Source organism: Onthophagus taurus, chromosome 1 (assembly GCF_036711975.1).
Source record: "Onthophagus taurus isolate NC chromosome 1, IU_Otau_3.0, whole genome shotgun sequence".
NCBI lineage: Eukaryota > Metazoa > Arthropoda > Insecta > Coleoptera > Scarabaeidae > Onthophagus > Onthophagus taurus.
The window spans coordinates 30,076,280-30,091,321 of NC_091966.1; the positions used below are offsets into that span (position 1 = coordinate 30,076,280).

General features: G+C 33.5%; 1 protein-coding gene across 2 annotated transcripts in view; it reads left to right on the forward strand.

Annotated features, from left to right (window-relative positions):
• The window catches only part of LOC111417030 (cysteine-rich motor neuron 1 protein), a 237,250-nt gene that overhangs the window by 211,425 nt on the left and 10,783 nt on the right, over window positions 1-15,042 (forward strand). The window contains exon 1 of one of the 2 annotated variants that reach the window (XM_071199445.1): window positions 3,211-3,253. The exons of the other annotated variant lie outside the window; for it this stretch is intronic. Coding sequence (XP_071055546.1) covers window positions 3,226-3,253 — 28 coding nt within the window. The 5' untranslated portion in view covers window positions 3,211-3,225. Of the gene's footprint in view, window positions 1-3,210; window positions 3,254-15,042 lie in introns of those variants that run through there. 2 annotated transcript variants of the gene reach the window in all.

A 15,042-nucleotide genomic window follows, 5' to 3' on the forward strand; every position in this document is an offset into this window, starting at 1 on the left:
TTACACATAAAATATACAAAAGAAGATCTTCACAAACTAAACATCAATCACTACATAATATATAATATACCGTATTTGTTCCTGAACCTAAGTCGCACAATGTTTGCTGTAATATCACTCATAATAATGTGGTGCATCTTAGAACTAAGTACTCAGTACCATAACTTAGTTATTTACCACTCTATTTTAAGACACATCTTTCGATAAAATCATTCTTAGAAATTAAGTACGTTTAAAATTCTTGTACATGTTAGATTCGAATAAATACGGTGTTGAATATTTTAAAGCATATTAAGGGAAGGAACAACGTAGTTAAGGTATACAAAGAAAACTGTTAAAATTCGTTTTTAAATAGAAGTCTAGAACACTGAAAAAAAAATTTAAATTATTTCTCATTTTCATGTTCATTACATTCTATCAAGTTCTTAATGAAAATGATATTTTTTTGAAATTTATAAATAATAACTATTAAATGTTATAAAAATATTTAAATTTAGTCTTGTAAATCTTCAAAAATTAATTAAAATTACAATGTTGTCCAAGATAACAAATGATTTTTAATTTTCCTATATCTTATTATATTTTTATAACTAGTTCCCATTATTTTTCTTTCTATAGAAATTTTTTGTTCGTTAACCTTACTACGGTTTCTTAGCAAGTAAAAGGTATTCACGGACCACAAAACGTAGATTACGAAGAAAGATCCCTCTTTTTCGAGTAAACACGGCTCTTGGCCGGTCGGATAGCCTACAGTCAGAGGTAAGTTACTAACCCAAGCGGAAAGCGGCATGAATTCGCTTCACGCCAGACTGAAGTTTTCCTTACAGCTCGGTTAAAATACTTGAAAATTCGCATCGGGTTGCTCTAGTTTTGGTCCTCTTACTACAGCATCAAAATCAGTCACCATTCGAACGGAAATCTTTTTCAACATTATTTTATTCATAAACGACATAAAAACTTTCGTAAAACAAATGTAAATGTTAAATTTATTTTCAATTGCGTTTAATTGCCAAACCAGTTCACACGAGATTAAATCGTATTACTTTGTTTACACCATATAATTTGCGTTAGCAATTTCGAGGCATGTAATCATGTGAGTCATGTATCGTTTTATAATTGAAGCGTGGGTTTTAACTTTAAGTGCAGATCAGCTTAAAATACACCCAAATTACGTCCACATTTATGTACATGTGGGTGATTTAGTAATAACACGGTTTTTTTTGTTTCAGATCAAAGTAAGTTGTTACAAACATCTACATTTACTAAGATAAGTATGTTAAATTATTTCAGTAACAACTTTATATTTACGTGGCTAAGGCAAAACTGTTCGAAGCATTTTTCACAAATAAATTTGGCTGAGTCGAAATTAGATTTTCCGGCAGTCTACTCCCGGAAACCCTACGGGATCCAGGCATAGAAGGGCGCTTTAAAAGATAAATCTGTTTAATATTTATGGTTTCCATCTGCAATTGTTAAGACATCTTCCAATGCGTATTTATCGTTATATTCATCATTATCAAACGTTAAGAAATCGGCTTCATAACATTTTAATAAGTTATTAAACTTTTTAATAAGTAATTGAACGTTTTAAATTTTAATTGAATTTTTATTAAACGATTTCGAGATGCCTTCAAAGTCGTCATAAATATTTACATCAGCTATCGCCTGTATTATAACTTGAAAGCGTTTCTGTAAATACGGACCCGGGCGCAAAACCAATGTTAACGGAGTCATAAATTCCGGTAATAAAGTTTGCAATGCGGAAAAGTTTTCCAGATAAACACAGTTCGCGAATGCGCGCCCCATAGAAGCGTTGGTTCGGTTAAGCCGGAGGTCATTTGCGGATTTCTTCGTCCTCCAGTTGATCTCAAACGCCTTCGTAATTAAAGATTCTCTTACTCTTAGCACGTTTATCTTCCATTTAATGTTTAAACCGAAACTCGGACCAAACAACAAGTTTCGAAGGCTTTTGGTATATATTTTCACTAACGCTAAGAAAATTCTTAACGTTAAATGAATACAGTCAAGGTTATGTTCCGAGATTGGCACATACTGAAACAAAAATTATTTCTGTAAAACCATCAAAGAAACAAAAAATAATTTCATTGATAAGAATTAATAAGAATGACTATAAATTACTCAGAAATACAGATGATACAGTGTTGCATAATAAAAATACCACATTTTTGGGGTATCAGGTACAATCCGAATAGGGTAATAAGCCGAGACCACTAAGGTCAATTGGAGTGGGTGGCACTCTAACCACTATAATACCTATACACCTTCAATGACCTGACTTGAATGATTATTACGCTAATGATCGTTCGCCCACATTACCCTTTAACGATGGTTTGTTCAGATGTTATTATAGTAATGTACATAGTAGACACACACTTAGATATTAAATGATAAATTATCTAGAATCTATGAGACTACATTGCCTAAATTGCAAATTATGGAACAAAATTACTACCTTTAATTGTCAAAAACCTTATCATTAACAAAAACACAACATGTACTTTTGACCAAGGGAATCTTCAGCATCTAAGTAATCCTTTAGTTTAACATGTATTGATAAAGTATCTGAAGTTAATTTTTTAGAATCCCCATATTCAATTTCTGGTATTATGAGAAACTGCAAGTATATCTCACAAACCTGTCAGATCTTTCTTAAAAGAAGCCTACAAAACTAGATTTTGAGTTTGAAGGCTTAATTCTTACTGATCTCGATTTCCTTTATAGCTTGGCAAACTTCTTGAGGATGGATATTTTTCTGAAACTATTTCGTCATAATCAAAATCGGAACATTTATCATTTATTTATGCAAATAATATCTACGAAGTTATGGTTGCAAATTAGAAGAAATTTACTGCAAGACTTTCAAAGAAATTAAAAACGATAAAATTATTTGAAGCACTAACGAATTATGGAAATACGAGATAGCAACAGAACAAAAAATCAGGGCTGCAAGTGGAAACTATAAATGTAAAACGCCATATACAACTATATTTGCAGTAAGATTTAGGTAGCTCCATTAAATATTAAAGAGTAATAAATTTAAATAATTAGCTATGGACAAATTAGCAGATACTTTGCGAAACATTATATAAACGCTGTGAGTGTGAACGTTCATAGAACAGATTACTTTGTGTGTCTGAAAATGATAAAACGTGCTATTTCTTCCCAATTCGAAAAACAGAAGTAATCGTAAGGCAACTGCATGGTATGGGTACGCAGAATCTCTGCATTCTAGGTAAAGTAATTATAAGACGAAACTAGAACGCCAAACATTTTCACGGCTGGCGTTGATTACACTAAAGTTATAGCTAACACTAGTCACATGTCCTTTTTGCTCGTTAGAATAAGGCTTGGGTCACTGATCTCTTCTGTTGTGTATGGTGATGGGATGAAGCTTTTGGATGCCTATTCATGTGTCTTTTTCCAATACATTCCTAGTTCCATACTACCGGAAATTATTACCAAAGTATGACGAGAAGCTAAAGAGTTTCATCGACATAATGATGACATGAATAGAGAAGACTGCTCTGAACTTAGCCACATGTATATATTGATAAATTCTAGGTTTTGTGTAATGACACACAAATGACTACATATATGTATGTGAGGCAAAGCGCATCTAATAGTTATGAGAGTTTGAGACTAAAAACGCTCCAATCACTGATTTTAAAACAAGTGTATGATCTCTTCTAAAACAAGCCACAAGAGACTGGATCGAGACAACGAACGATGCAGCACGGGAAATGTTACCTATCATTCCATTTTGATATTTGAAACGTCAATTTCAAAGATACATAAAAAGATAGCTTTAGGTCTAGATAGTATTATACTAGAAACACCGACTGCTTTGTTGTTTCTTTGAATATATCTTGCTAAATGTATACCTCGAATGTCTTCAAAAGAGAGTTCCCCTCCTTCTATTATCTGGTTACAATTCATAGGTTCTTTTCTATCGGTAGACGGTTGATTTGCTTTTGTGTTAGTTCATTAAGAAATCGCTGCTTTGTAGTTGAGTAACACGATTTCTGAAAATTTGTTATCGCGAACGAGCTGTAACCAAAGAGACATAGATATAGCTGTTAAAATAAGTTAAAATAAGAAAACAGACAATTCTTTGGATTCGTCACGGTGTCAGAAATTTCAATTATATCGCACAATATTCTTTTAACCGGTAAATTCTTTGCAGAAATCATAATTAAGTAAAGATGTATTGTAACCTTTTTGACAAAAAATAAACTAAGAATTATTTGTATAGTAGACATTAATTACTATTAGTCACCTCAACTATTAAATATTATGAAAAAGTAGTGGTTTCGGAACTTACAATCTTTTCAGTAACAATACTCCTTCATTATTTGACTTTTGCTGGAAGTGTAAAGATTGCAAATATGCTTGTTTTCTGGCTAAATCTGACATTTGAAGAGTTATAAGGTCTTAAATATTGATTTGATTTTGTTGGTTTTTAAATAAAGAACGTTTTCTCTTTAGCTTGGCTTCGCTTCTTTGGTCGGAAATATAGTAAACTTAAAATATATTACATAATATGTCGTAATGGTCACTTACTCTAACATAAGCATTCTACGCGTTATCAACTTGGGCAACAGAGATTTCACGTTTACACACCATATTTTCTTTTAATCAGTCTCTTGGGTTGGAAGAAAAATGATCGCTTGACTAAGAGTTACTGGCAAGACGATGAGAGTTGGTAGAAAACTGCAAGAAAGCAGCTCACAGTGTATTGAATAACACTAATTGGCGTATAAAATTTGGCTGTCAGTGGCCAAACCATTATAATTGTAAAGTAGCATAAGAATTATGAGATGTAAGTTGCAAAAAACAGTCATTTCTGTCCAGTGTTCTCCATGTTTCCTAAACCTCTATTGTTTAGGTGACGTTTGTTAGTAAATGCTATAACCTTTGATTAAGCAATCATTGGCATTCTAGAATATTACATGGTCTTTCGATAATGTTGCAAAGAATTTAATGTTATTCCTGGCAAGCAACCTGGGTATCTTTTTAGTTTTTAATAGTCTATGGCTTACATTTACGCCGATGACATTCCTATGTTACATTATAGTACCCTATTTCCAGGTCAAGAATATATTAATGAAGATTTAAACCCAATTATCAATCCTGCATCTAAGCATTATAATTCAACTCCTCCATGTCTTCAGCCGATAGTTTTCCAATCGTTAGTGCAGCTGGTATTTCGATGGGAGTATAATCGTGAGCGCATAATCTCGGATGCATCTATCTTCGTATTTTAGTTACTTATGTAACGTATTAGTACATAATAATCTTTTGTTATGGTGACGCTCTTTATGGTTCCCGTTTTGATGTCCTCTATGCTTTGAAGATCCGGAAACTCTAAAACTTCTGCCTTCATTTTCTTTATGGCATCATAGTACTTTCGAAAATTACTAAAATAACTATTTATCATAAAACATTTTATCTTCAATTTTAGAAGAATAGATTTCGAGGTGTTACGGTTAAGTAATAAAAAATTAGATATAAAAAGATCCTTTAATTCAACGAATCAAACTGTTTCCTCTCTTATAAAAGTCCTAACATCCATTAGTACTTAATCCAACCGGAGAGCACAATACCCGGTTTGTAGACATTAAAGTAAACGACCGTAGAAGAATTACTCTCGGCAGTTGCGCACGGCGCGGATCTCGTCCATTATGGGATAATTAGGTGTAGCTCCTCTTGTAAGTCGATTAAATTCTTGATCGTTTTTTCTGTCTTCGGGGAGGAGCCGGACCGTCGTCTTCCAGTTGTCACCGTACGTTGTACTCTAATTGCTCTCGGAGAGCTCCAACTTATCCGGAACCACCCGGATCGGGAGAACCGGTCCCGGATAATCCGGCCGCAGTTAAACGCTAATGATGTGCAGATTGCCGTCGGCACTCCGACTATTGCTAAGCATAATTAGGAGGGTGTCCCTTTTGATATCTTCTGATACTGGTCGACGCCGCCACTGCCTCTCGTATTTGTACCGGAGGCGGAACCATTAGCGTCGAGTAAACGACTTCAGACGGCAAAATCGACGTCCAAAGAACAAGTTTATATATCCAATTAAGTGTAGAAAACTACACAGTACTATATATCTTGGTTATTATTATTATTTTGTGGTTTGTGCGTAGTTTTTTTTACTTTTTATCACTGAATTTTGTTTCCTTTAGTGCTATCTTTTCGGTTGAATGGACGAAGTAGTTGCCTAATTATAGGGAAATGCATTGAGATATGCCGTGGCAGTGGCGGCGTTGTGCATTGTAAATTTGAATTTATGTGGGATGTATTGGAGAGAAATCGGGTCAGTTAATGTCTCGAGGCTATGAGAGTTGCTTTCAATTTGTGCAAAAATTAAACTACCTACCGTATCGTTCGTTTTTTTTTTGCGGTTTTGAACCGCATTGCCTGGGAGTTAACTTCAAAAAAAAAATTATTGCGGTCATTCAACTGATAGTATATAGACGTATGAAATTACAACCTGGAATATCTGTATGTGGTTTCTGTGGTTATTGTTGAATATTGCGTAAATTTAAACAAAGTAAAAGTAAATGAACAAAGTCCAAATGCAATTTAATCTAATTAAATATTATTAAAAAGAAAAATCATAATAAAAATAAAAGGCCTAACCCACCAGTAGGTCAGATAATAACGTGAACGTTTGGTTATTGCTGAATGTTTTGACTGACTTATATTCCGGTTGTGTCGTTAAGTAGTCGACCGACATAAACAGGGCGAACCCAACGGAATCGAATCCATTGCGTTACGATTCTCTGACCAATATTTTCCAACCACGAAGATATTGCGTATAAACGTCGAACATTCACCGTCTGTAGACTAAATTATCAACGCACGATTACCATTATGTGTTCTACGTGGTCGCCGTTTCTGTGATTGATGCGAAACAATCCCAATTCGACACGTCATTCAAACACTATGCATAGTCTACACAATCTAACCATTTACCAACACAACTACTAAAATACTTAAACCTAAATGGGTGTTAAACAATTATTTCTTAATCTCACGATTACATTGACTTTAAAATTAAATTAACCCATGCGGTGGGTATTTAAATTAATTATGTGAGTATCGTTAAACTAAATGTGTCGTAAACACGAGTATATTAAAAGGAAATCACGCAGAAGTTCGTTCATTATTCAAGACTGAGCGTCGAGACGCTCGACGTCGACGTCCTTTATCTTAATTGCTTTCTCGGACTGCCGTATCACGTACGGTGATGGCATACCACGTCTTCTTAGTCGTGAATTCATTACAAAACGTGCGATATGCAGAATGTTAAAATAGTAAATCAACGGAGGGAGATAATTGTTTCGGTTACAACGGAAAATGTCGTGGGATGTAAAAAAACCGAATAGTAACTAAATTTTTCTTTAAGTCGTTTCCTGTTTTTGTAAGTTCTTTTTCTTAAAATGAACGTGTGGTTAATAAAATTTAGCTTCTTTTTCACAGCATAAAAAAACATTCACCAGCTCGTAGCTTAAAACCTCTGAAGAATGTTTGAGATGAAATTTTTGTTCTAAAATTCTTTCATGTCGTTCAGTTCATGAGTACCTCGTCCATCCACGGTATAAAATTCTTTCTTATTATTGACAACTACGGTTTCAAGACACTTGGAACAGCTGTTCATAATTACACGCCAACCATGCGGTTTATACTCCACTTCCATAGCTTCAAATAGGTCATTAGCATCATAACACATACTTTAGCACTGTCAGAAAAATTCAACTAATTTCAATTTAGAAAATAAAATGATAAAAAAACTGAATTAGTTTTTTTTTGATTTAAATTAGTGCTATAATTATTTATGGTATACTTTGTATATGAAAAACTTGGCTGTTATTTTCATAATGTTAAAGTCCGTAACTAAGTTGTTGATATTATTTGTTTTCGAAAAAGCTTTCATGGTATTTATAACCTAATCTAAACCAGATTTGAAACTTGAGCAAAACAGAATTGTGTTTTGTCAGCTTCATTGAGAGCTCTGATTATTTTGTACCTTTAAAAGGTTAACATTGATAATCACAAATAATCTATTGCAATTAGCTGGTAGGTTTTCAATCTACTGAAGGTAACTCTTATACTTTTACCCCATGTCCATGATATAAAATTAATGTGTTACCTTAATTGGTTATGCTAACGTACGCATACATAAAATAAAAAGATAATATTAAGTTTTGATAAAAAATTGCCCTTAATTTTTGATAGAGAATCGTCCTGAAGTTTGTTAGCGCTTTATAGCTATAGAATAACATAAGATGATGTATAAAGTTAGATATTGTGAGTGTACGTATTATTTAAGTATACAGAGAGGTCAAAAATGGCCCAAGTAGAAATCAATAAAGTACAAATAGTTTTTAATGTTTTAAAGTATTAGAATGTACCAGTTAGCATTTTAATATGCTTCCTAGTATAAACGTTTTAATAAGAAATTCATACATGAAATGTCAAATAATACAAACAAATCTGCTAAAATGTTTACAGACATTCAAAAACTATTAATGTATGTTGCTCTTTTGTTGATCTTATCGTTGCCCAGTGATACCAATATACTAACAGTCATCCCACACCAACATGGGAAGCTGTATAACCCTTAAAGGTCCTTTGTGTTAATACAGCAAGAGTTGTACTCAAGAACATCATAACATCATCTTCAAAATATAATTCTTTATATTCTAATAGCATAATTTAATACTTAACGACAGCACACTATTGTGATTACGTGATGGGGGTTGATATCATATCGATTTCTCTATTTTTCGACTTAGTTGTTCCCCTTTTTTTGATTCGCACCCTCCGCGATAGACCTTTCGCGGCAGTACTCATCCCAATACTCTACTGAGCACGCAATTTGTCATGTTTGGCCAAAACATAATATTATCGTCAGCATGATGTTCCTTGATGAAATGAAGTAATTTTGAAAGACAATTATTAATATAGGGGAAAATCGGGATAAACTCCTCGTTATATTGAATAACAGACAAGGATGACATTGCTAAATATTATGGAATATTATTAGTGTACTATATTGTTCGTGTAAAATTCTTCGTTTCATTTCGGTTCAAATCTACCCAAATTTCATCACTTTGTTGTTCCAAGACTGTGGATCATTTGGCACTGAGTAGGCCAACAGATTGTTTGGGTTAGGACTTCTTTACAATTTTCTAAAAATTGAAGTGTCGACTTAGTGCAATAAAGCTGAGCTTTAATTTGTGATTTTTCTGTAATAGGTCGTTCAGGAATGCTCTCTCTACAGTTGTAAACAGCTGAAGTGAATGCTCCAATGAGATGTCGAAGCTTTCTTATACCTTTCGATTACTGTACTAATTGCATTACATTGGCATTCTACAACACAATACCAAATATAATCCTAGCAGAGACTAAACCGAGGGAAAGATTTTTGCAATTGCATATTTCGATGACCGTAGTTGACGCATAAATTCGCACCACTAGTTTCCCAGATACTAATATACAATATTCTGTCATAATTGTGTATTGGTCATGAATAAGCATGAGAAAAGAATTTATCAAGTCACAAGCCGTGATAGTAACAACCCGTTGGGGTTCGCACTTTTTATCAATATCCACGAATCGTGTCAACAAAGAACCCAATACCAACACAATCAGTTACTTTTGTCAAATACAAACACATTTGAAATCTGATGATACTACTGTTGTAACATCATGTTTCTGTTCTATGCGATCTCGGGGTTTCGTATCGACCGTAACGACTATGAAGCTATGAAATATCATCTAATATGACGGACTAGTCCTATGATCAGAGATGTCTCAAGATTCGTGATGGTTTCCTGTCTTCAATTTTTTCATCTTTCAATAACCGCCTAATCTTTTGGTCGTATGTTGCACTTAATTAGCGAATCAATTCTTCAACAAATCGAACTTTGTTTAAAAAATAATAAACTATAGGTGTACAAGGCGGTTACTTTGTGAGACTTGGCAATCCTTCTGCCGCCCGTTCTCAACTCGCCCTTCTCGTTTACATTTTGATTATTCCGGAGTCATCAGTTTTGGAGGCTTGGAACGGCATGGGCAAACTGATGTGATGATCATAAGTGTTTTCAAAACTTTTCTGTATGATTATTCCTCCAGATTTGGGCTACACACCTAGATATGCCATACAACGTTATATGTTAAATTCGTATTCCTTATGTTCAGATTGATTTTCAATCCAATACTTGTTCTGGACGTTTCTGGATTTCTGTCTTTCATTTATTTTCTTTTTTTTTTATTTGACTTGTTTTTCTACGCTTTTCTACACAAATTTTATTTTTGTATAAATACTTGCCTAAGATCCTAAAAGATTACATGTTATCGGTTAGATAACTTGCTTTCTACAAATTTTTTTTCAATCCTTTACATTTTTCTTCATCGCGTTTCATTTTTGTATTCGAATTTTATGGCGGTGTGTATTCTTACATTCTACCAAATAATAGTACTATTACTATTAATCACAACTATGAATCCTATATATTGATAAAATTCATTTTAACTATCATAAGTAAGTAATAGACATATCTTTATATTTCTATTGATCAATTGATTGTAATAATGAACTTATTGTAGAATCTCTGATGATGGCATAAGCTGAAACTGGTAAGATGCATTAAACAGATAGTGACCAGAAAAAGTATTGGATATTTATTTTAATTCATTTACTAATTCGTTTGTTGTGAATCGTATTGTAAATGAAATGTTTTTGGCAGTTTATGAAGAAATAGTGATTTTTATTGAAAACTTCTTATATTGTACTACAATTAGTTACAAACAAATTATTTTAATTTACCAATCTTTTTAACTAATAAAATAATATTTATCGGATCAAGATTTAACAAGGAAATTTTATTCAAATTTAAATATTGGTTTGCAATCATGCATACTCAAAAGAACGAAACGTCTATTGTAACCGTATAAATGCATACTGAATAGATACGTACCGATTGAAAATGTATAATGTAGATGATTTTTATTCGTCACTATGTATAAAATTGAAGGAAAAACATTAAAAAACTTCACTTCCCTTTGAAAATAGAGAGTCTTTTCATTTGGCTCTTTTCATAATTACGTAACGCCAATGACAGGCTTAGCTCGACCGACAACGACGACGGCAGGATATTGTAAAACGACGAAAAGAAGAGTCCCTGGCTTCGAGATAAGTGTAATCTAAGGCGAACGCTGTAGCGTTTGTTTTACCTTTTTTGTTTCCTCTTTTCCTTTTTTTTACTTCGACCACATATCGCCTGGCCGGACAAGCTATTGAACTCGAGGTCGGATGCCAAAGTATTGAATTTTCGTTACGCTTGACTTAATAACTCCCCTGCATCTTTCAGAAAAGCGACTCTCGGTCTTATTGGATACTTTTTGCCACGCCAGAGTGACTCGTCGAACTCTGCAGCCGCTCTAACCGAAAGTGCAAACCGATGATAGTTTGTCGGTTCATTGGAAATTTTAACACGTCACCGAACCATATCTGATTTCTTTAAATACATTTTCGTTCTAAAAGAATTTCGTGATTTTTAAATTTCTGTGATGAATGAAATCAGATTGCTTTTGATTCCTGCGAAAAGTGGAATTTTTTAAATCTATTATTAAAATAAATCCGGCTCCTCCACCACAAAAAGTTTTTTTCTTAATTATATCTTTATATCTTCATGAACAACGAAAATCCAATTAAACATTTTCTTTGTTTTATATAGAGATCTAATTACAAATTCTCGAAAGCATAAATAGATAACCAGTGAAAACAACCCTTTCTCATCATTTCCACCGATATAACTTTTGGTTATCTGTTCTTCATTGTCCATATTTCCCTAACGTAATAATTTGGGGTAAACAATCTCACCATATTCTTGTGCGTTATCTGTTATGGAATATCTTTAGCCGGTCGTTTTACACCTTTCTCACTCAGAGATTGCACACGTTCTCCTCATAATTTAAGGTCACGACCGCACGTTATCACGCGGTCCCCATTCTTCTGATAAAAACTTGCACGCGTCTTTCCGACTTCGTCTCAGAATATTAAAGATCCCAACCCCTCGTTCTTGTCGCGGCATGCGAAGAAGAATTTTCATAACGTCGCATTTGTATATTTAATCTAGACTTGCGAGGTTGGACTTCGTGGCTTCCCGGCAAAAGAATGAAGGGGGAGAGAAAAACAACTTTTTCAATTCGAAACCGGCGCCTCCACCAAAATATTTTATGTTTAGAAAATACTGAAATGTTTAGTTAATAAAAAAAATCTTTCTATATAATCCGAAAACCCAAAGTTGAGAAGAACGATTTCATTACAGCACTATCTCATCTGAACAGATGGAGGTTCGAGGCGTCCTTCCGGACCTATCCCTTATTTAAAATATAAACCTGTCGAGATTGGATCTTTATCCGAGCATTACTTGCGGCAAATTGACAGCAACCTAAAGACGAGAGCGTGCGTGAGGACCCTCTTCGTTCTAGAGGGTCGGATGTCCTTCTTGCGTCATAAAAGCGACTCAATTTCGGCAACGGCCCATAACCGACGGCTCCGGTAGTTTCTTCGTTGGAAAAAGTTTCCCTGAAACGTTGGACAGCACAAGGTCGGAAACAGGATGGGAACAGCCGGTGACGTAGACCTCTCTCACGACACGGTCATAATCATTCTTTGTTTAAGTTTATTGGACCTTAAGCGATGTCTTTTTTTTTTTGAGATACCGCAGTTTTCCAATATCCCTTAAACAAATTGTTTTATATACATAAAAAAGTGTCATATATTTGAAAAGGGAACAAGATTATGCATATATTAGATGTTATTCAATCCTAATTGAATTTAATTAATTAAGACTAAACTGTTGTTGAATGTTAAATGTACCCCAACTTCTCTTTATCCCGTATTAACTCAAACAAAGATGCACCCAATTAACTCTGAAGTCCTAGTTAAACTAAGTGTGTATACTAATAACAACCCTTTGATGTCTCTGTCTAAATAAGATAAACCTTTGGTAAACTGTCCACAGTTCTGGTTTACAATATCCATAACATCCATTAGTGTTAAATTAATACTCATTTAATATCAAGTTATTAAATTACACATCGTTTAGTATAATGACTTATCTACATTACAATAAATTCAAATAATATAAAATCATTTTTTCATAAATTAGGAATGATTTTGGATAAATTTAACAGATTTAACTTGATCTCTACAGTTTTTTTGCTAAATTCTGGATTATGATAAACTTTTACTAAGAAAAGTGCATTATAATTTATCTTTGCTGTATTGAATTGAATTAAAAAAAAACAATATATACATTTTGTTCCATTTAAATTTAATGTTTGCTTTGAGGAAGGTTATTTACGCATGCAGGGTTGTGAAATAACAATGTTTTCGTTGTAAAGATTTTTGTTGTAATAGCTCACTCGTTTTAATTTATACATTAAAATGTCCAGATAACGTAGTGGGAAACCCACAGATACAAATGTATACCTAACCAGAATTCATTTTTATAATTAAAACTATAGATTTTTTTATCATTTATGCTTAGACAGCTTTATATGATATTTAGGAGCTCAGCTAACATTCTGCAAACTAAACAACTAATTATTCGGTTGATCGTAACTTGGGATATGATCCTTCAAACCAGTGATATTGCTGCATGCATATTGCTGGTCGATATTCTGAGATCGAGATCATTCCACAAACTCTTATGAGACTATATGAGATAAGCTCCACTGTCTTCAACGACAAGGCTAGACCACTTCATGACATTCCCATAGTAGTTTCTGAAAAACTCCTAGATTCCATACGTATTTGGTGTCATTATCTTACCGAGTCAGTAATTAGTGCGTTCTCGTATAAGATTCCATCACTTCTGAAGAGCAGATATTTTAATTCGCCACTCCACAAAATGCTCTGCTATTCCACTTTGGGGGAGGTAAACTTGTCGATCGACCGCCTGTGTTCCTAGAGTCGTTCCGTGACTGTATTAGATCAGCTTTATCTTTAACCATCGTCACATATTTTGGTCTTCTTAGCTCGCCCAGACTTCTGACAATATGAAGGACAGCACCAACTTCCTAATTTTACAGTTGATGATCCATAGCATGGTGTAATTCCTCAAAAACAATTAAACTTAACTCTGTAACATTTTAACGACACAAAAAAGTTTTTGCATTCACATGCATTACTATTATATATGTATAGTATAAATCGTACATGAAACAATCGTTATATTTCATCAATAAAGAAGAATGTTTTTGTGGGAAGAACCTGAACGTAAAAATCTTCTACCGAGCCTAAAACCTAAAAATAAAATCATCATCTTCAACTTTATTTTTAATTTTGTCTACATTAACCCCTTGGGTTACATTTGACGACTGAGATTCATCATATATCCATATTCTCGCCATAACTTATAAGTAATGGCAGTAAGTCTACTTTTTATGATAATGAATCTTTTAAAGAAAATTACTAAAATTATGAAGAATTTTTCAGTGGTTATAGTAAAACTAAAACTGAATGTGATGAAAACAAATTAGAAAATGATAATGAAATAATATCGGATCGTCAGAAATGTGCAAAACTTTTATCGAGTTGTAGTGAATGTGATAACGACACCAATGAAAACTTGCAAAAAGTAAAAAAATCAAAAATCTATCTGTATTGGTCCAAAAGTGATATTAGAAAACGCCAGTTTTTTGACATACTATGCTACAGTATAGATGTTTTGATTAAACTAAAACTAGAACTAACACTAGCACTATCATAAAATGTTTCAAAAGACGCGGCGTCACCCGAAAGTTTGTGGTTCTAGGTCTAGTGTTAGTTATAATTTTAGTTTGATGAATACCAGCCCTGAAATCCTTCGTACTTATAGGTTTTTTGATATTTCAAAATTTTTACATTTTACAGACAATGAAAACGTAAACAAAGATGGCAAAACTAGAAAAATCAGAACTTTAGTGGATTGCGTGAACAACACGTTCAGCTATCTTTAGATT